Source organism: Carcharodon carcharias, chromosome 15 (genome assembly GCF_017639515.1).
Source record: "Carcharodon carcharias isolate sCarCar2 chromosome 15, sCarCar2.pri, whole genome shotgun sequence".
In the NCBI taxonomy this organism is placed as follows: Eukaryota; Metazoa; Chordata; class Chondrichthyes; order Lamniformes; family Lamnidae; genus Carcharodon; species Carcharodon carcharias.
The window spans coordinates 109804487-109823066 of record NC_054481.1 but is presented as its reverse complement, the minus strand read 5'-3'; the positions used below and the strand labels follow the sequence as shown (position 1 = coordinate 109823066).

At 48.4% G+C, this 18580-nt stretch overlaps 2 protein-coding genes across 3 annotated transcripts in view; one reads left to right on the top strand and one right to left on the bottom strand.

Moving 5' to 3' along the window:
- The window catches only part of si:ch211-112c15.8 (tumor necrosis factor receptor superfamily member 25), a 31509-nt gene extending 29682 nt beyond the window's left edge, over positions 1 to 1827 (top strand). Inside the window, exons 9-10 of one of the 2 annotated variants that reach the window (XM_041206131.1) lie at positions 356 to 482; positions 974 to 1827. In XM_041206131.1, the coding sequence (XP_041062065.1) occupies positions 356 to 482; positions 974 to 1260 (414 nt within the window). In that variant the 3' untranslated portion in view covers positions 1261 to 1827. Of the gene's footprint in view, positions 1 to 355; positions 483 to 970 lie in introns of both variants that reach the window. The other variant, XM_041206130.1, reaches the window with a different exon arrangement.
- The window catches only part of LOC121287959 (tumor necrosis factor receptor superfamily member 1B-like), a 77429-nt gene that overhangs the window by 24096 nt on the left and 34753 nt on the right, over positions 1 to 18580 (bottom strand). The window lies entirely within an intron of this gene.

Below are 18580 nucleotides of genomic sequence, written 5' to 3'. Positions count from 1 at the left end.
CTCAACCCCCCCACCCACAGCACGTTCTGCAGCTGTGGGCAACTTTGTACTGAGTCTGCCAATTCAATCTGATGCTCACATTCAGGGAAGAGGGTGGTGGGTGAGGGGCTGTAAACCAAGGGTGATAATGGGGACTGCTCCCCCTCCAGCCACTGCACAAATCGATTCCTCGTGTCCATTTTATGAATATCCTCCAGGACATCCATCAAAACACCTCACCACTCGGACTCCATCCCTATCACACTCCAACCCCACACAGGGGAGCCGAAATCTACTCCAATTGCTGAAAATGTTACTGGACTTTCAGGCCTGGACCTGTTCTCACTAATTTCTTGTTTCACTCTTTTCCCTGAAGCCATTTGAGATTCCAACTCCGGATGGGAAGTTAGACCTCATTGGCGAGGTCCTGACCCAGCCACTGGCAAACAACAACATTTATGGGACCAGTCCCCAGACGACACTGCTCAAACATGAGATGCAAGGTAAGGGATTTTATTTAAAATACTGTACCTGCCCTGGGGTGATGGGACAGTGTAGAGAGAACTTTACCCTGTATCTAACCTCATGCTGTACCTGTCCTGGGAGTTTCTGATGGGACAGTGTAGAGGCAGCTTTACTCTGTATCTAACACCATGCTGTACCTGCCCTCGGAGTGTTTGATGGGGAGAGTGTAGAGGAAGCTTTACTCTGTAACTAACCCTATGCTGTACCTGCCCTCGGAGCTTTTAATGGGAAGAGTGTAGAGGGAGCTTTACTCTATATCTAACCCTGTGCTGTACCTGTCCTGGGAGTGTTTGATGGGACATTGTAGAGGGAGCTTTACCCTGTATCCGAACCCCATGCTGTTCCTGCTCTGGGAATTTGCAGCTGGAGGCTTGTGATATCTGGCCAGGGGAGGGCAGTGTATGGTCTGAAGCAGGCAATGTGTGACATGAGGAGGATGGTCTTTGACTGGATCTTTCTTGTTCAGCAGCCACGTCCCTGAAGGGAAAGACTTTGTATGAGATCATCAATTTGGTGCCAGTGCGAAGATGGAAAGAGTTGATGCGTTTGTTGGAGCTGAGGGACTGTGATATTGAGAGGATTGAGATGGATGTTGCCCAGTCCCGGGACCAGCAGTATGAAATGCTGCGACAGTGGAGCCAGCAACATACAGCCTCAATGGAGTCCGTGTACCAGGCCTTACAGAGCATGAACCTATCAGGAATAGTGGAGGAACTTCAAACCAAACTGCTCAACAACACTAACTCACTACATTAAACAACACAGTCACAACTCAGGACACAGGGATGGTGATGGCAAATTCACTGCTTTGAATAAAGCCAGTTCCTTTATTTGCCAATTCGTCGGTTTGTTTTGCAGCCTAAAGTACCTCAGACCTGCCTAAATATTGGGGCAAGGCCTCAGCACTTTAATTGCATCATTGTCTGTGGTACAGGATTCAGGTCTCGAGGTCCCCATTCCATGATCCCTGAGGTGCTGAGGCACTGACCTTGACGAGCACTCACCTCTCTCTGTTACAGCTTGTTCCAGAAAGAGGATAATCCAGAGCACAAGTCTTGCACAACAACCCCCTTCACTTGGAGGAGCGAGCAGTATTGGAGGCTGCTCCCTATGAGCTAGGGGACAAGTTTTGGAGGCCTATTTATCAACTTTTGTCTGCTTTTCAAGCTTGGCCTTGAAGAGGGAACATAATGGGGGAGGGGAACTAGGCGATGGGAGAGGGTAACACGGTGGGTGATGGGGCAAGGAAGTATGTTCTATGTACAGTGTGTTTGTATTATTGTATATAAATCTACAGGTGTTAATAAACAGTAATTCTGTTTATGTTTATAGCCATGACAGCAAATTCCAAACAAAAACAGAAAATGCTGGAAAAACTCAGCAGGTCTAACAGCAACTGTGGAGAGAAAAACAGAGTTAATATTTTGAGTTCGTATGACTCTTCTTCAGAGCTAAAGAGAAGTAAAATTGTGATGAAATTTATATTATTGGGGTGGAGCAGGTGAAGCTGGATAGAAAGGCCAGCGATGGGTGGGGGCAAAGGAGAGATTGACAAAGATGTCATGAACAAAAGGACAAAGGGGTGTTAATGGTAGTGGTACGGGCTGAAGGAGATGCTGATGGTGGCATTAAGGTCAGAAAGCAGAACGTGAGAATAGCAGGACAAGTGTGAGCACTCTGGAAAGAACAACACGAACAAGTGACAGATGGCCCTTGTGGAGGTGGGGTAGGAGGAGGAGATGGTGTTGGGAAAAAAGATCGAAAATAGGATAAATGGTGGAGATAAAACAATTAATAAAAATGAAAATAAATAAAAATAAGTGGACAAAAAATAAAAATAGAATATTGAAAAAAGGGGATAAAAAAGGGATGAGGATGGAGGAGAGAGTTCATGGTCTGAAGCTTCTGAACTCAATATTAAGTTCGGAAAGCTGTAAAGTGCCCAATTGGAAGATGAGGTGCTGTTCCTCCAGTTTGCATTGGGTTTCACTGGAACATTGAAGTAGGCCAAGGACGGACATGTGGGCATGAGAGCAGGATGGTGTGTTGAAACGGCAAGCAACAGGAAGGTCTGTGTCACGCTTGTGGACAGACTGAAGGTGTTCCGCAGAGCGGTCACCCATTCTGCGTTTGGTCTCTCCAATGTAGAGCATTGGGAGCAGTGAATGCAGTAGACCAAATTAAAGGAGGCACAAATGAAGCTCTGCTTCACCTGAAAGAAATGTTGGGTCCTTGGACAGTGAGGAGGGAGGAGGTAAAGAGGCAGGTGTTGCACTTTCTGCAATTGCATGGGAAGGTGCCGTGGGAGGGAGATGAGGTGTTGAGGGTGATGGAGGAGTGGACTAAAGTATCATGGATGGAATGGTTCCTATGGAATGGCAACAGGGCGGGTGAAGGGAAGATGTGTTTGGTGGTGGCATTATACTGGAGTTGGCGGAAATGGCGGTGGATGATCCTTTGAACGTGGAGGCTGGTGGGGTGAAAATTGAGGACACGGGGAGACCCTATCATGGTTCTGGGATGAAGAGGAAGGGGTGAGGGCAGAGGCGTGGGAGATGGGTCAGACATGGTTGGCGGCCCTGTCAACCGCAGTGGGTGGGAAACCTTGGTTAAGGAAGAAGGAAGCAAATTCCACATCTGATCAACACAACCAGAGTTCACAGAGCCAGGATTATTAAATTGAATCTTCCAGGGTCAGGTACCAGTAAGTAACACAGGGAACCCTGTTATTGGGTATTACTAAGAGAACTTCACACTTGCCTTTCATAACCTCAAGAAATCTCAAAGCATCTTACAGCCAATGAAGTATCTATCTGAAGTGCAGTCACTGTTGTAATGTAGGAAACATGGCAATTAATTTGCTCAAGCAAGACCCTGCAAACAGCAATATGCTAATCATCAAGTAATTTGTTTTAAATGTTGAGTCAGTAATACATATTGGCCAGGACACCTGAGAGAATGGCCCTGTGTTTCTTAGGATTAGTGATAAATGATCTTTTATGTCCAACTAAGAAGGTAGACAAGGCATCAGTTTAACATCACATCCAATGGTATGGCGCTCCCTTGGCCTGGCCCCTCTGCGAGTGCGGTGCTCCCTCAGCCCAGCCCCTCCGCCATTGCAGTGCTCCCTCATCATAGCCCCTCCAACAGTGAGGCACTCCGTCATAAGAAATAGGAGCAGCAATCCTGCTCCCCTATTTAATATGATCATGGCTGATCTTGGGCTTCAACTGCATTTTCCTGCCCACTCCCCATATTCCTTAATTCCCTGAGACACCAAAAATCTGTCTATACCAGCCTTAAATGTATTCAACGACTGAGCATCCACAACCCTCTGGGGTGGAAAATTCCAAAGATTCACACCCCTTTAACTGAAGTAATTTTTCTAAAGTTGAAACATTTCAGTCCTAAATGATTGACCCCTCATCCTGAACCAGTGTCCCCAACAAATAGAAACAATTTCTAAGCATCCCACCCAATCAAGCCCCTTTAAAATTTTGTGGGTTTGAATGAGATCACCTCTCATTCTTCTAAACGCCAAAGAACACAAACCTAATTTACTCAACCTCTCATCATAGGACAACTCCCTCATCCAAGGTACCAGTTTAGTAAACATTGGCTGTACTGCCTCGAATCCAAGTATATCCTTTCTTAAATGTGGAGACCAAAGCTGCATACAATATTCCAGTTGCTGTCTCAGCAAAAACCTGTACAACTGTAGCAAGACTTCTTTATTCTTGTACTCCAATCCTTTCGCAATTAAGGCCTAATTGCTGTGCCTTCATGCTAATATTCTGTGTTCCTTGTACAAGCACACTAAAGTCTCTGAACATCAACACTTACAAGTTTCTCACCTTTAGAAAATAATCTTTTTTATTCTTACAACCAAAGTGAATAACTTCACACTTCCCTATAATTATATTCCATCTGCCCTCTTGTTGCCCACTCACCTATCCCGTCTATATATCTTTGCAGCCTCTCTGCCCTTCCCACAGCTTACCTTTCTCCGTAGCTTGGTATCATCAACAAACTTAGATGCATTACTCTCTGTCTCTTCATCTAAGTCATTAACATAGATTGTAAATAGCTGAGGCCCCAGCACAGATCCTTGTGACGCTATACTATTCACTGCCTGCCAACTTGAAAAAGTCCCATTTATGCCCACACTCTGTTTTCTATCCGTTAATCAATCCTCTATCCATGCTAAAATACTACCCACAATTCCCTTAACCTTTTCTGTGGCACCTTATCGAATGCCTTTTTGAAATCTATGTATACAACATCTACTGGTTCCCCTCTATCTGCCCTACTAGTTACATCCTCAAAAAAGCCTAGTAAAGATGTCAAACAAGATTTCCTTCAGTGAAACCATGTTAACTAGTTCCAAACATACTATGTTTTTCTAAGTGTATTGCTAAGACTTACTTAACAATAGATTCCAGCATTTTCCCAACAACTGATGTTAGGCTAACTGGCTTGTAGATCACTGTTTTCTCTTTTTCTCCTTTCTTGAAAAGCGGTGTAACATTTGCCAACTTCAAAATTAGTGGGTCTGTTTCTGAATGTAAGAAACTTTGGAACACCATAGCTAGCACATCCATTATCTCTCCAGCCAGGACCCATGAGAAGGGTGTGCAGGGATGACATATGTTGGGGGCTTCACTCTTTTTTGCTGTTGGAGTTTCTTATTTATTAATTACATTTTTCCATTTTAGGCTGTAAATTCACAGTGAACAAGACAATTTGTATGACAATTTCTGGGCAAAGGGGAAACAATCCATTTCTTAAGTTAACGCTGTACTGAATTTATGTACCTGGTATCATTCTACTCTGAAAAATTCAGATCACAATCCAATCTACATTTTCTCTAAGCTGCTGGTAGGTGTCTGATTGACAAATCGTAGGGATAATATCATTAGTGTGAAAGGCGCAGATTTAATTTATGGTATATTGTGGGTTGGTGTCAGAGAAGTCAGAATGGTAAGGCTGTATTAGCTACAGAGTTGAATTGTTTTGTAAATGTAGTGATTTCTTTGTAGCCACTTTCCTAACATCAGTTGATTACTCTGTGATTAATTATCCTTAGAGAATCAGCGTTGGGCCTCCAATTTCACTACTGCTACAATCATTCTCCCTACGCCATGTAGATGTAATGAAACAAAGACATTTATACAGCACTTTTCAGGGTATCTCAAATTGCTTTACAGCCAATTAAATACTTTTGAATTGTAGTCACTGGTATAATGTAGGTAATGTTATCAAATAGTGGAGCAGGTTCAAGGGGCTGAATGGCTTACACCTGGTCCTAATACATATGTTTGTAAGTCAGTTGGGATGGGTGAGATGAGCTGGGCTAGATGACCTTTGTCATCCATAATTACCTTGCAAATATATGACGGAATCATGGCTGAATTCTGTTCCTTTTGTGACTAATGGAAGTTTACTGTGAGCAGGATTTGTGGGGTTAAATTGCCAGGAGTGTGTAATGGGCTCATAGTAAATCAGTAACCTATTTATCCTGCAATTGATTCTCAAGAGTCTTTTCCAATGACTTCAATATTGCTCTTTTGCCTACTTACCTATTATCCCACTCTATTTTGGTGCTTTTATGAACAATTTTGAGAATGAAATATCATGATAAAGTTGTGTTGCATAGTAGATATTGAAAATATATTGTAATGAGAAGCAGCAATCAGCAGAGTCTTCAGGCTTGCTGATCAAGAAAACACTGATACGATTGTGACCATTCAGTCTTTGTCATCTGGCCTTATAAAAGCTGTGTCACACAGAGACACCTGAGGACTCCAATGCTTCTCACTGACAGTGAAGACCTCGGTTGTTCAATCAGTCCGCTTTGTCATTCAGAAGTCATTTGACCTCTCTACCCTGTGAGATTACTGACAAAATAGAATCCAATTACACCCATTCTGTGAAATAATTATATTGAATAATAACATGCAGGAGGAAGTCTTCTATTTTTGCTACAGAATGGAAAAGATCTTGTGCAGTTTATCTGGGTTGCAGGTATTGAATGTTTCCCCCAAATATGAATTTACTGTCACTCTGTTCACATGGTACAATGTGCAGAACATGTTAATGAGGGCTGAGGTAGTCACTGAAATCAATGTTATCATCTGCACAGTGTTATATATAACTAATAGGATATTTTCCTGTCAACTTAACAATATTGCATGATGCTAATATACTAAAATTTGTACTCTCTGGCTTGTTTAATAACCGTGGTGGGATCACCTATAGGATGCACACAAACTAACAATACATTATATCATTGCTGCTCTTAATATTAATGACCCACACTGCATATATAACCAGAACAATGAGAGGTGATATCACTCAAACATACAGAATGCTTACAAAGCTTGACAGGGTAGATGCAGAAAGAAAGTTTAAGATTTTTGATACTAACAACGGCCGTAATCAGTTCACTAGGACCTTTCTGTGGTTGGTGAATCTTGAAAGGGGAAAAAATATCATGCTTGATTTAGGGAGAGGGTTAATTGGGGGCACTTGGGGAATAAGGGGCTCTGAAAGAGGAGAAGCTTCAAGACCTATGATTTCTCTCCCAGACCCTCTTTTAGACTTTGGTCATTAGGTCCCAGGGATATGTTGGATTTTAGCCCCTTACATTTCTCCAATATGTTACCACTGCTTATATTAATTTCCCTAATTTCCTCACTCTTTTTAGCCCCTAGGTTATTGTCCATTTCTGGTATGGAATTTGTGTCTTCTACTGTGAAAACAGACACAAACATTTGTTCAATGCCTTTGCCATTTCCTCATTTCCCATGATATTTGCTCCTGCCTTTGCTTCTAAGGGGCCAAGGTTTACTTTAGCTACTCTTTTCCTTTTTTATATACTTATATTCCTAGCTAGTTTACTCTCAGATTCTACTTTTTCCCTTTTATCAATTTTTTGGTGGCCTTTGCTGGCTTCTAAAACACTCCCAATCTTAAGACTTAAAATGTTGCAAAAAAACAGTAGCCAGCCTCTTTTTTTAATCTAATACTTAACTTCCTGAGCAAGCCATGGATGAGTCCTTCTTGCAGAGTTTCTGTTCTTCAATGGAATGTATTTTTGTTGAACATTTTGAATTGTTTATTTAAATGTTTCCCATTGTTCATTTACCTCCATACCTTTCAGTCTATCTACCCAATTAACTTTAGCCAGTTTTCCCCTCATACCTATGTCATTGGCTTTGTTTAAATTTAAGATTTTTGTTTGCAATTGGAATATGTCACTTTCAAACTTAACATGGAATTGAATATTATTATGGTCACTGTTTCCCAGTGGATCTTTTTCTATGACATTACTAATTAACCCTGCTTCATTACACAATACCAGATCTAAGGTAGCTTTGTCCCTAGTCAGTTCCAGTATGTACAGCTCCAAGAAACTGCCACAAAATATTGTACAAACTCATCTTCTAGACCATTCTTTCCAATTTGATTGTCCCAGTCTATGTAAAGATTAAAGTCCCCCACAATTATTACGTTTCCTTTGTTACAGGCTCCAATAATTTCTTGGTTAATGCTCTGCCCAACGATATAATTACTGATAGGGGGCCTATAAACTACTCCCTCCTGTTTTTTCTGACTCTTGCTATTCCTAATTTCCACCCACACTGATTCTACTTCATGATCTTCAGAGGCCAGATCCTTTCTCATTAATGTCTTTATGCAATATCTTACTATAAGGGCTAGCCCATCTCCTTTACAATTCTGTTGGTCTTCCTTCAGCACGGCCCCTCCGACAACATGGCATTGTCTCAGTAGTGCAATTGTGCATTGTAAGGTGTTGGATGACGTTTGGTAGGTCTTAATGAAGTCTTTATAGTCTTAAGTAAGTTAATTGTATGTATTTATTAACTACAAGAACTATGGACATATATATAGTAAAGGAATCAAACTAGGAGCTGTCTCCATGCTTGCTTGTGCACACAGCTCTGTCCAACACTAGACATAAGAACCTAATAAATAGGAGCAGGAGGAGGCTATGCAGCCCCTTAAGTCTGCTCTGCCATTCAATTAGATCATGGCTGATCTTCTACTTCAACACTATTTTCTTCCACTATCCCCTCATCCCTTGATGTTTTTAATATGTTGAAATCTATCAATCACAGTCTTGAACATACTCGATGACTGAGCCTTTACAGCCCTCTGGGGAAGAGAATTCCAAAGATTCCCCACCCTCTGAGTGAATAAATTCCTCCTCATCTTTGTCCTAAATGACCTGCCCCTTGTTCTAGACACCCTAGCAAGGGGAAACATCCTTTCTGCATCTACCCTTTCGAGCCCTGTAAGAATTCTATATATTTGAATGACACCACCTCTCATTCCTCTAAACTCCAGAGAATAAAGGCCCAGTCTATTTAGGCTTTCTTCATCACACAATCCCTCCATTTCCAGGAATTAATTTAGTGAAAATTAATTGCACTCCCCCTATGGCAGGTATATCTGTCTTTAGCTAAGGAGACCAGGACTGCACACAATACTCCAGGTGCCATCTCACCAAGGCTCCATATAATTGCAGTGAGACATTGTTACTCCTATACTCAAATCCTTTTGTAATAAAGGCCAACATACTATCTGCTGCCTTAATTGCTTGCTGTGCCTGCGTGTTAGCTTTCAGTGACTCATCAACAAGGACATTAGAGTCCCTTTGAAGTTCAACACTTTCCAGCCTCTCACCATTTAAGAAATATTCTGTATTTCTGTTTTTCCTACCAAAGTGCATAAGCTCACATTTCTCCACATTGTACTCCATCGGCAAAATTTCTGCCCATTTGCTTAGCTTCTCCAAATCCTCTTGAAGTGTCATTTTATCCTCCTCACAACTCATGCTTCTACCTAGTTTTGTGTCATCTGCAAACTTGGAAATATTACCTTTAATCACCACATCCAAATCATTGATATAAATTGTGAAGAGCTCAGGCCCAAGCACTGATCCTTGCAGTACCCCACTAATCACAGCTTGTCAGCCTGAGAAATACCCATTTATTCTTACTCTTTGTTTTCTGTCCGTTAACCAGTTCTCAATCCACACCAGTATATTGCCCCCAATTTTATGTGCTCTAATTTTGTTTCCTAACCCCTTATGTGGGACCTTATCAAAAGCTTGCTGAAAATCTAAATATACCACATCCACCAGTTCCCCCTTATCTATTCTGCTAATTACATCCTCAAAAAACTCCAAAAGGTTTGCTAAATATGACTTCCGTTTCATAAATCCATGTTGACTCTACCCAATCCTACCATTATTTTCTAAGTGTCCAGTTATCATATCCTTTATAATAGATTCTCGCATTTTCCTTACTACTGATGTCAGGCTAACAGATCTATAGTTCCCTGTTTTCTCTCTCCCTCTTTTCTTAAATAGTGCAGTTACATTTGCTTTCTTCCAATCTGCAGGAACCATTCCAGAGTCTACAGAATTTTGAAAGTTGATCACTAAGGCATCCACTATCTCTACTTCCACCTCTTTCAACTCTCTGGGATGTAGATCATCAGGTCCAGTAGATTTTTCTACTTTAAGTCCTATTAATTTCATGAGTCATTTTTTTTAACCAATATTAACACCTTGCAGTTCCTCATTTATACTAGTCTCTTGATCCTCCATTATTTCTGGGAGGTTTTTAGTATTTTCCTTCATGAAGAGACACAAAGGGTGAAATTTTCCCAGATTTGCACTAAGTGCAGTAGCGGGTGGGTAAAATGACATTTTACCTGCCAGCCACAATGGCAGCTTTTCAGGCTGTATCTTCCCAAAGATTATTTATGCACTCCCAGGAAACATGCCATTTCTATGGCGAGCAGGCTCTCATTCGCCCACCAGCCATCACCCCGCTGCCACATCAGACCAGGCGCCATGTTTAAAATCCAACTGCAAGCACTGCACTCATTGCTTCCCGCTCACCACTATTGCACCGAAGACAAGGCCAGCAAGGGAAAAAAGACCGCAGCCCCCCCGCTTCAACGATAGATCCTTTGAGTGACTGCTGGTTGCCGTAGAGGCTCACCAGGATGTCCTGTACCCCCGCTCTGGCCACAGGGTGGGCAGCAATGTGACCAATCCAGTTTGGGAGGGGGTGGCAGCAGTGGTCAGCGCCAATGCCCTTCCGAAGAGGACAACCACCCAGTGCCACAAAAGGATGAATGATCTCCTCCATTCTGCCAGGGTAAGTCACTCTTCTCATCACTCTCAAGTCACACATTCACAATCCCATCACACATCCACAGGGCCCTCACTCACTGCCAGTTCAAGGGACACGACCATTCACACTCTCACACACACCGTCATTGTCCTCATCCCGTCCATGGGACCACTCACCACCCACATAGGCCAGGCATACTTATCATCTGGCTTGGCAGGCGTCTTGCTTACTCTTTCTCCATCTCTGCCTATGCAGGACTGGCTGGCACACAAGAGAGAAATGTCACAGACCGGTGGCGGAATGCCCAAAATCAAGGTCCTCATGGACTTTAAAAACAGAGCCATCCAGCTGGCCAGCCACGATCTGGACCAGTCCTGTCTGACGGCGAGATTGACATTGCTCTACCAAGTGACGATCCAGCAGTGCAACATCCATCGGACAACCACGCTGTGAGTAATGTGTCCTGTTTCACAGGCCACTGCCGTGCACTAATTATCTCTCTTTGCTTTCGCAGGCACATCTGCCAAACAGCCAACAGAGTCCATGACCTAGGGCCTCCAATCAAGCCCCGAAGAAATCTCTGGAGGCACCTTCCCTGAAGTCCTGTCACAGCACTCACCCACACCCTCCACCAATTTGGTGAGCACATCACAATGTCTGATCCACAGCAGGCACCGACAGGGACTTCGCAGGTGTCCAGCACTCAGAGGACTGCTGGAGGCCAGAATATTGCTGAGCCCAAGTCAGATGACGAGCCTGTGGACTTGGTCATATCACGGTTGCTGGAGCTGCAAAGGCAAGCTTGGGAATATCAGGAAGGGATGTCCGCTGCATTCCTCAGATTGCAAGGCACGATGGAGGAGTCCGTCCACCTTCAGGCTGAGGTTGTGGCGCTGGCATCCCAATGCACTGAGGTCAGCACCAGTAGGGTGGTGGCCACCATGGAGACCTTGGTCCTGGACTTTGCTCCTACACTCCTGCGTGGGCTCAACTCCATCACTGATGCCATAGTTGGCTTCCAACAGTGTGTATGCGAGAGGGGTGCTGGGTAGCTCGATCTCACTCCAGCTACCCCTGTTCCACAAGGGGTCAGCCTGAGGTCTTCAGGCACCATAGGAAGGAGGATCAGCAGGTGCACACTCTAGGCCCATCCATCCAGGTGTCTCCAAGAGCGTCCAGCCCATTTGACTCTCCTCTTCCTGTGACCTCAGCAGCTCCAGCTCCAAAGGCCAATAAGGGTGCCACTTCCACACAGTACGACCCCGAAGCAGCCCGGAGCCCTCCAAGTCTTGGCCCTCCAGAGGGCGCCTGCCAAGATCATTACAGACAGGGCGTCGCATTCAGCAGGCTACCTCCACCTCCGCTGTGGATGTTTGAGGAGCAACAAGACATAGAAGCAGGGTTAGGAATGTTAAGAAGAATTAACTCTTTTGGAGTCAATCAAATAAACAAAATTAACAAAATTAAGGACAAAATAAACACAGCCCCTAAATTAGGGAGACTGAAAAACCAAAGTCAAAATTTAAAGGAAACTTACAAACGTTAAACCAAAATGTGATTAAGGGGATCAATAAAACACCCTAGTCCCCGCAGTGCCCACCAAGCATGGAAGGCCTCGGCGGTGCCGGCTGACACTGCGTGTTCCCTCTCCAGGGACATCTGGCCACGAACGTAGCCATGGAAGAGAGGCAGACAGTCAGGTCGGACGACCCCCTCGATCGCCTGCTGCCTGGACCTGCTAATGGCCAACTTGGCCAGGCCTAGAAGCAGGTTCACAAGGAGGTCCTCCTCCCTCCCGGCCCTCCTCTGCACCGGGTGCCCACAGATCAGGAGCATGGGACTGAAGTACAAACAAAACATTAGTAAAAGGTTTTTTAAATAACTGAAAAGGGAGTGCAGCCTACAACACCCAATATATACACATGGTCCACAGACTCCACAAACCCGCAAAAGGCGCAGGTATCTTTAGACTCCGTGAACCGACACATCCTACAGTTATACGGGACTGCTGCATGCAATATCCTCCACCCCAGGTCCCTGATGGAAAGCAGGAGGACACCTCCGTAGAGGGCAGCCCAATGGGCACCTCCACCGCCGGACGGCAACAAGGCACACCAGGACATGTCCGGCGGTGGATGAGGGTAAGGAAGTGAAGGGTGTGCAGCAGCAGCCCTTACAGGAAACCCCTCCGTGCCGTGCTAAAAGTCACGTAGGGTATTTCCGTGAGGTGACTCAGGTTGCGGACCATCAGCTCCCAAGGGAGGGTTTGGGGCTTGGGGCCAAGGTGAAATTGAGTCTGAACAGGGGTACAGTCAGGTGGAAGACCACTGCGCATCTGTGCCACCTGGAGGCCCAGTATGTCGTCAGGGCTGAGCACGACCGTCCTAAGGTCTCGAATGGCATTGGCCACAATTCGGACGTCTACGGATGCACCAACTCCTGTGGAAGCATCCAGCCCACTCCTCCACCGCCCAGCACATCCCCGATCCTAGTCACCCCGGCAGCCACAGCCCTTCTCTCCACCAGCTACTGAAAAGGACGGAGGAGTAGATTCCTGAGCAGCAGCTCTCTGATGATAGCCACTACTCCTGACGGTGGAGAGCTGCATCGCGAGGCGACCATGTTCCAGACTTTGATCAGGTCCTGGTAAAAGACAGGCAACGCCTGCAAGAATCCACGAAGGCCCCTCAGGTCTATAAACAGGAGCTGCACGTCATAATTCAGGCCGTGCACCTGGTGAAAGAAATACGTCGCCAGGGCACACCATCTCAGAGGGAGCTCAATGTAAAGGTATCGCTGCAGGGCATGAAGGCGTAAGGTCGCAACCTGGGTGCATAGACATACCAGCACCTGACCGCCCTCCCTAAGCGGGAGACTCAGAACCTCAGCAGCGACCCAGTGCAGCCTTTTGTCCCAGAAGAGGTCGACAAGCATTCTCTGGATTTTTGTGACAAGGTCCGGGGAAGGGGTCAAAGTGACCAGCCGGTACCACAACATGGCGGCAATCAGCTGGTTTATGACCAGAACCCGACCCCAGTAAGACGGCACTCGGAGCAGTCCTGTCCAGCGCCACAGGCGACTGATGACTTTGGTCTCCAGCTCCTGCCAGTTCGCCAGCCAGGATTCCTCAGCACGGTGGATCCCCAGGTAGAGGAGGCTGGTCCTGCTCCAGGCGAAAGGCCTGCGCTCCTCAGGTAGGGGATCCATCTGCCACTGACTGACCAGGAGTCCAGAACATTTGATCCTGGCAGAGGACGCAGCAGAGTAGATCTCCTGGCACTTACACATCCTCTGCAGGTCAGCCGGATCAGTGAACGAGGAGCATGTCATCGATGTAAGCCAAAAAGACCACTCCGATGCCCGGCCTGCGCAGAACCAATCCTGACAACTTCCTCCGCAACAGGTGCAGGAAAAGCTCCGCGCAGATAAAATACAATTGGCCAGGCAGGGGGCAGCCCTGACACACTCCTCTCCCAAAGTGAAGGGGCGCCGTCAGGGACCGTTAATCTTAACTAGACACTCCGCGGCAGCGTACAGAAGTCGGATCCGGGCGATGAAATGCATCCCAAACCCGAATGCTCGCAGAGTCCCAAATAAATATTCGTGATCCAACCTGTCGAACACCTTCTCCTGGTTAAGAGACAGGCGCTCAACAGACCAGTCCTCTGGGAAAAATGGATAATGTCCCAGACTGGGAAGATGTTATCAAAGGTGGTACAGCCTGGGAATGTGTAGGACTGGTCCGGGTGGATCATGTGATCCAGAGCAGTGCCAAGGCAAGAAGACATGGCCCTGGCAAAGATTTTATAATCCGTGCTAAGGAGGGAGACCGGATGCCAGTTTTTAAGTAGGCGGAAATCCCCTTTCTTAGGTAGCAGGTAACCGCCCAGTGCCCTGAGAGGGGCATCTCCCCGGTTGCGATACTCTCCCCCAGCACCCCCGCGCAGTCATTCCCCAGGACGTCCCAGAACGCCCTGAAGAACTCCACAGTCAGCCCATCCAGCCCCGGGGTTTTGCCCGTGCAGAGACTGTCGAGGGCACCGGTCAGCTTCCCCAGACTTATAGGGGAGTCAAGCTTTCCGGCACCTTCCGGGCTGACCTGCAGCAGGTCCTCCCACAAAACTCTGCGAGCATCCTCGCTGGACAGATCCAGAGGGCAGGTAGTAGGATTTAGCAATGGCCCTGACGCCCTCTGGATCCGAGACAAGGGATCCGTCGTTGGCCAGCAGTGTAAGGAGCTGCTGACAGACCCTGTACCTTTTTTCTAGTGAGTAGAAGAAGGGGGAGCTGCAGTCCAGGTCCCGGAGGAACTGGATCCGCGACCTCACGTATGCCACAGGACCCGATGTGTTACAGGTCCCGCAGCGCGCCCTACTTATCATTGTACACCAACCGCAGGGCCGGGTCCGCATCGGGCTGACGGAGACGTGCCTCCAGGTCGAGAACCTCCTTCTCCAACTCCTCGACCCTGGATTTCCGCCTCTTTGTCGACCCCCTCGCGTACTCTGACAGAAAACGCGGATGTGAGTCTTGCACACGTCCCAACACAGCCTCAAGGAGGGGAAGCCTCCCCACTTCCTTCTCCAGCCAGCCCAGAAACGATGAAATGAGTTCAGGAACCGCTCATCCTCCAGCAGCAGGTTGTCAAAGTGCCAGTAGGCGGACTCTGTCTGAGCGCAGAACGGAGCGAGTTCCGCTCACACCAGACGGTGGTCTGTGCTCAGCACCCACTGGACAGAAGCCAACAGAACTCAGGACACGTTCGCCTTAGAAAGGTAAAGGCGGTCGAGCCTGGACACTCCGACTCCAGGTGACACGAAAGTGAAAACGCTGGAGTCAGGACGGAGTTGTCGCCAGATGTCCGCTAAGTCGAAGGACCCAACCAGGTGCCACAACTTACAACTAGCGTGCGGCGCTGGGCACCATGGCGGTCCCAGGCCTCGTGGGTACAGTTGAAATCCCCCCCGAGGACGATGCACTCGCCCATATCAATAAAGCCCAGATGAGTGGACACTTCCTCAAAGAAGCTCGCTTGCTGCTATGCGCCAAGGGGAGCATACACATTCACACAGTGAAACGCCGCGCCCCTCAGGTGCACAGTAAGGTGCAGCAACTGGCCTGGCACCGACTCCTTGACTCCCAAGATCTCTGGCTGAAAACGTGGGGCCAACAAGATAGCCACCCCATCAGAATTGGAGACTAGGTGACTCATGTAGACCCCCCCTCGCTGCTCCAGGGGCCACGTAGCTTTATCTCCCGGAAAGGTATGGATTTCCTGCAGTAAGCACACCACATACTTCCCGTCCCGGAGGACCGAGAAGTTCTGGAACCTGCGCTGTGTGTTCCTTCTGCTGTGGTTGTTGAGGCTGGGTGTGGTAGTCTTCATCGTCTGAAGTATGTGCTACCATTACTCAGACTATATAAAAGGAGAGGACTTTTCTAAGTCTTCCTCTCCTTCAGGAACCCAGCGAGAAACATATGGACCCTCCACCGGGCGTTCCTGTCCAACCCGGGGCCTTTAGAGCCTTGCGGGTGGACCAGAACACCAGCGGATACGAATGCTACCAGTCAACGGGACTCTGTCTCAGCAACCATGATTACTCACTAAAAAATCCTGGAGTTCCAGCAAAAGGATGAGGGGAGAGTTGGTGGGGGGCAGCAGGGGATCCACCATCTCACCTGACAACAACCAAGTCATCCCCGGTGCTCACCACCGAAACCCTGTCCTCTTCCAAGTCGTCACCTCTAGCTTCCAACCCCTCCCCCAAATTGAGTATGGGGGCTGGTTCAGAGCTGTCAGTCGGCTCCACCTCCTCCTCGATCCCATCCCCAGGATCAAGGCCAGAGGGGTCCTCTCTGGTCTCCTTTTCAGTTTCTGGGTCAGAGGGCGACGGTGGCTCAGAACCCCACTCCCCCCATGCACTGGGTCGTCTGGCGAATCCGGAGAAAGTTCCAGACCTGAGACGGTGGCGTCTGGCGCTGAAAGTTGGGAGGGAGCAGGGAGGCCTTCCTCGCCACTGCTGTCCAATGACCCAGTTGTTGGGGACATGAAGGGACTGCTGCAGTCCCCTGGTGGGCCAGATGGCATCTCGGGGGTACAAGGTGAGCCGTGTTGGGGCACCTCACTGACCCCCGAGGGGACCTGCTCAGGGGACTGCAGTGAGGGAACAGGGGTAAGAGGGGTAACGGGGATTTGGGCTACCCCTAGAGGGCAGAGCGAGGACTTACGGGGCAGAGACACCACCACTTCTTCACCAGGGAAGGGGACACATCCAACCTCACAGGTCAGAACGTCCTCCCCCGCCGAGGGGTGACGTCTCTTCTGGGGTAGGCTGGGGGCTGGGGAGACCTCCATTTGCAAGGCCCCCGCCACCTCATTCAGCCTTCCTGGGCGCTCCGCCCTCTGGGGTTTGGGCAAGTCTACCCCCTTCAATGAGTCCACCGGCTCTGGGTCGCGCGCCTCACTGCCACCAGACTTGGGAACCTGCACGGGGACAACGCCAGACCCAGCACATGGCGCAGAGACGCACATGGGCCCGGGAGCACACGCAGACACGTCGCCGGGGCCGGAAGATTTCTGTCCCTCCGAGCCGGTGTCCTCAGGGGGAAATGTTTGGTGGTCTGGGGAGTCTCGGGGACCGCCCCAAGGTGGCGTGTCTTCCTCTGCACCTTCTTATGGCGGGGGGGGCTCTTCCCCCACTTAACCGGCAGCCAAGATGGCGGTAGCTGCCGGTGGCATCTCCCCAGAAGATGGAGCGGTGGCGGGGGAAGGAGCGGTGGTGCCAGCTGCGACCACCTGAATGGTGCTGGCGGCCTTGGAGACAGTGTATTTCTTCCTCACATGCCCCACCCCCTTGCAGGCATGGCACCGCATGCCATCCACAGTCCAGGAAACTATGCAGGCAGCCGCCTCGAATTCCAGGTTTAAGACCTCATCCACACACTCCTTCCAGGCCAGGCGGACGAAGACCTGGTGCTGGAAGGAGTACACGTGTCAGAGGGCCATGTCCTTGAGGCTGAACGGGATCAGCGCAACCCCTGATCTAACCTCCCCCAAGTTGATGGAGGAAGGAGGAACTCACTGGTGACAAAGGGCAGGGCATTAGAAATGATGATCCTCTAGGCGGTGGCCTCCAAAGGGTCCTTTGGTGGGCCAAAAAGGTCCCACCCACAGTGAGCTTCTTTTCAAGGGCCAGGTGCACCGCCCATTCAGTCCTCAAGCAAATGATGGCTTTGCCGTACATTTTCAAGGCTGCGATGATGGCTGAGGGGCCAACAAACCCAGCTTCACGGATCCCTCAATGGTAATGTTGGGGTGGGTGTCGCTCTTCACCTACAGGGCCATGGTGAGGAGGCAGAAAGGTGACAGGGCTGCGGGAGCAGCAGGTGCCGCAGAAGCAGCTGCACCCACATAGGTATTCTTAGGGGGCCCCACCACCGGTGACAGCACCGCCTCCACATTCGCCCGGGAAGGCCCAGCTACAGGCGGCTGTATCGCAGCCAAAGGGGCTGAGCCTCACCCACCCCGAGAAATATAGGTATCAATGTCCCTCCCTGGGGAGAGGGGGAGAAAGATGGTGCAACCACCCCCTCTAGGATGACAGAAAGAGAGGAGAGAAAGGAGAGGGGTAAAGGACAGGGAGACACAGGAGGGAAAGGATAAAGGGTCGGTGGGTGTCGCTCAGTGGATTGGAGCGTGGGTGGGGGCCTTGATGTTCTTCCAGTAGGGGGAAGGCAATGTCTTCTCCAGGCAGCCAGTACTGCCTACCACACAGGAGTCAGCCCTGTTCCTCTTCACCAGGCAGCACCAGCTACCTGAACTCTGACCTGGCTGCAGTGTGGTGGGGTGGGGGAGGTGGGTGGTGGCAAGATTTTAAACAGTACACACACACACACACACACAC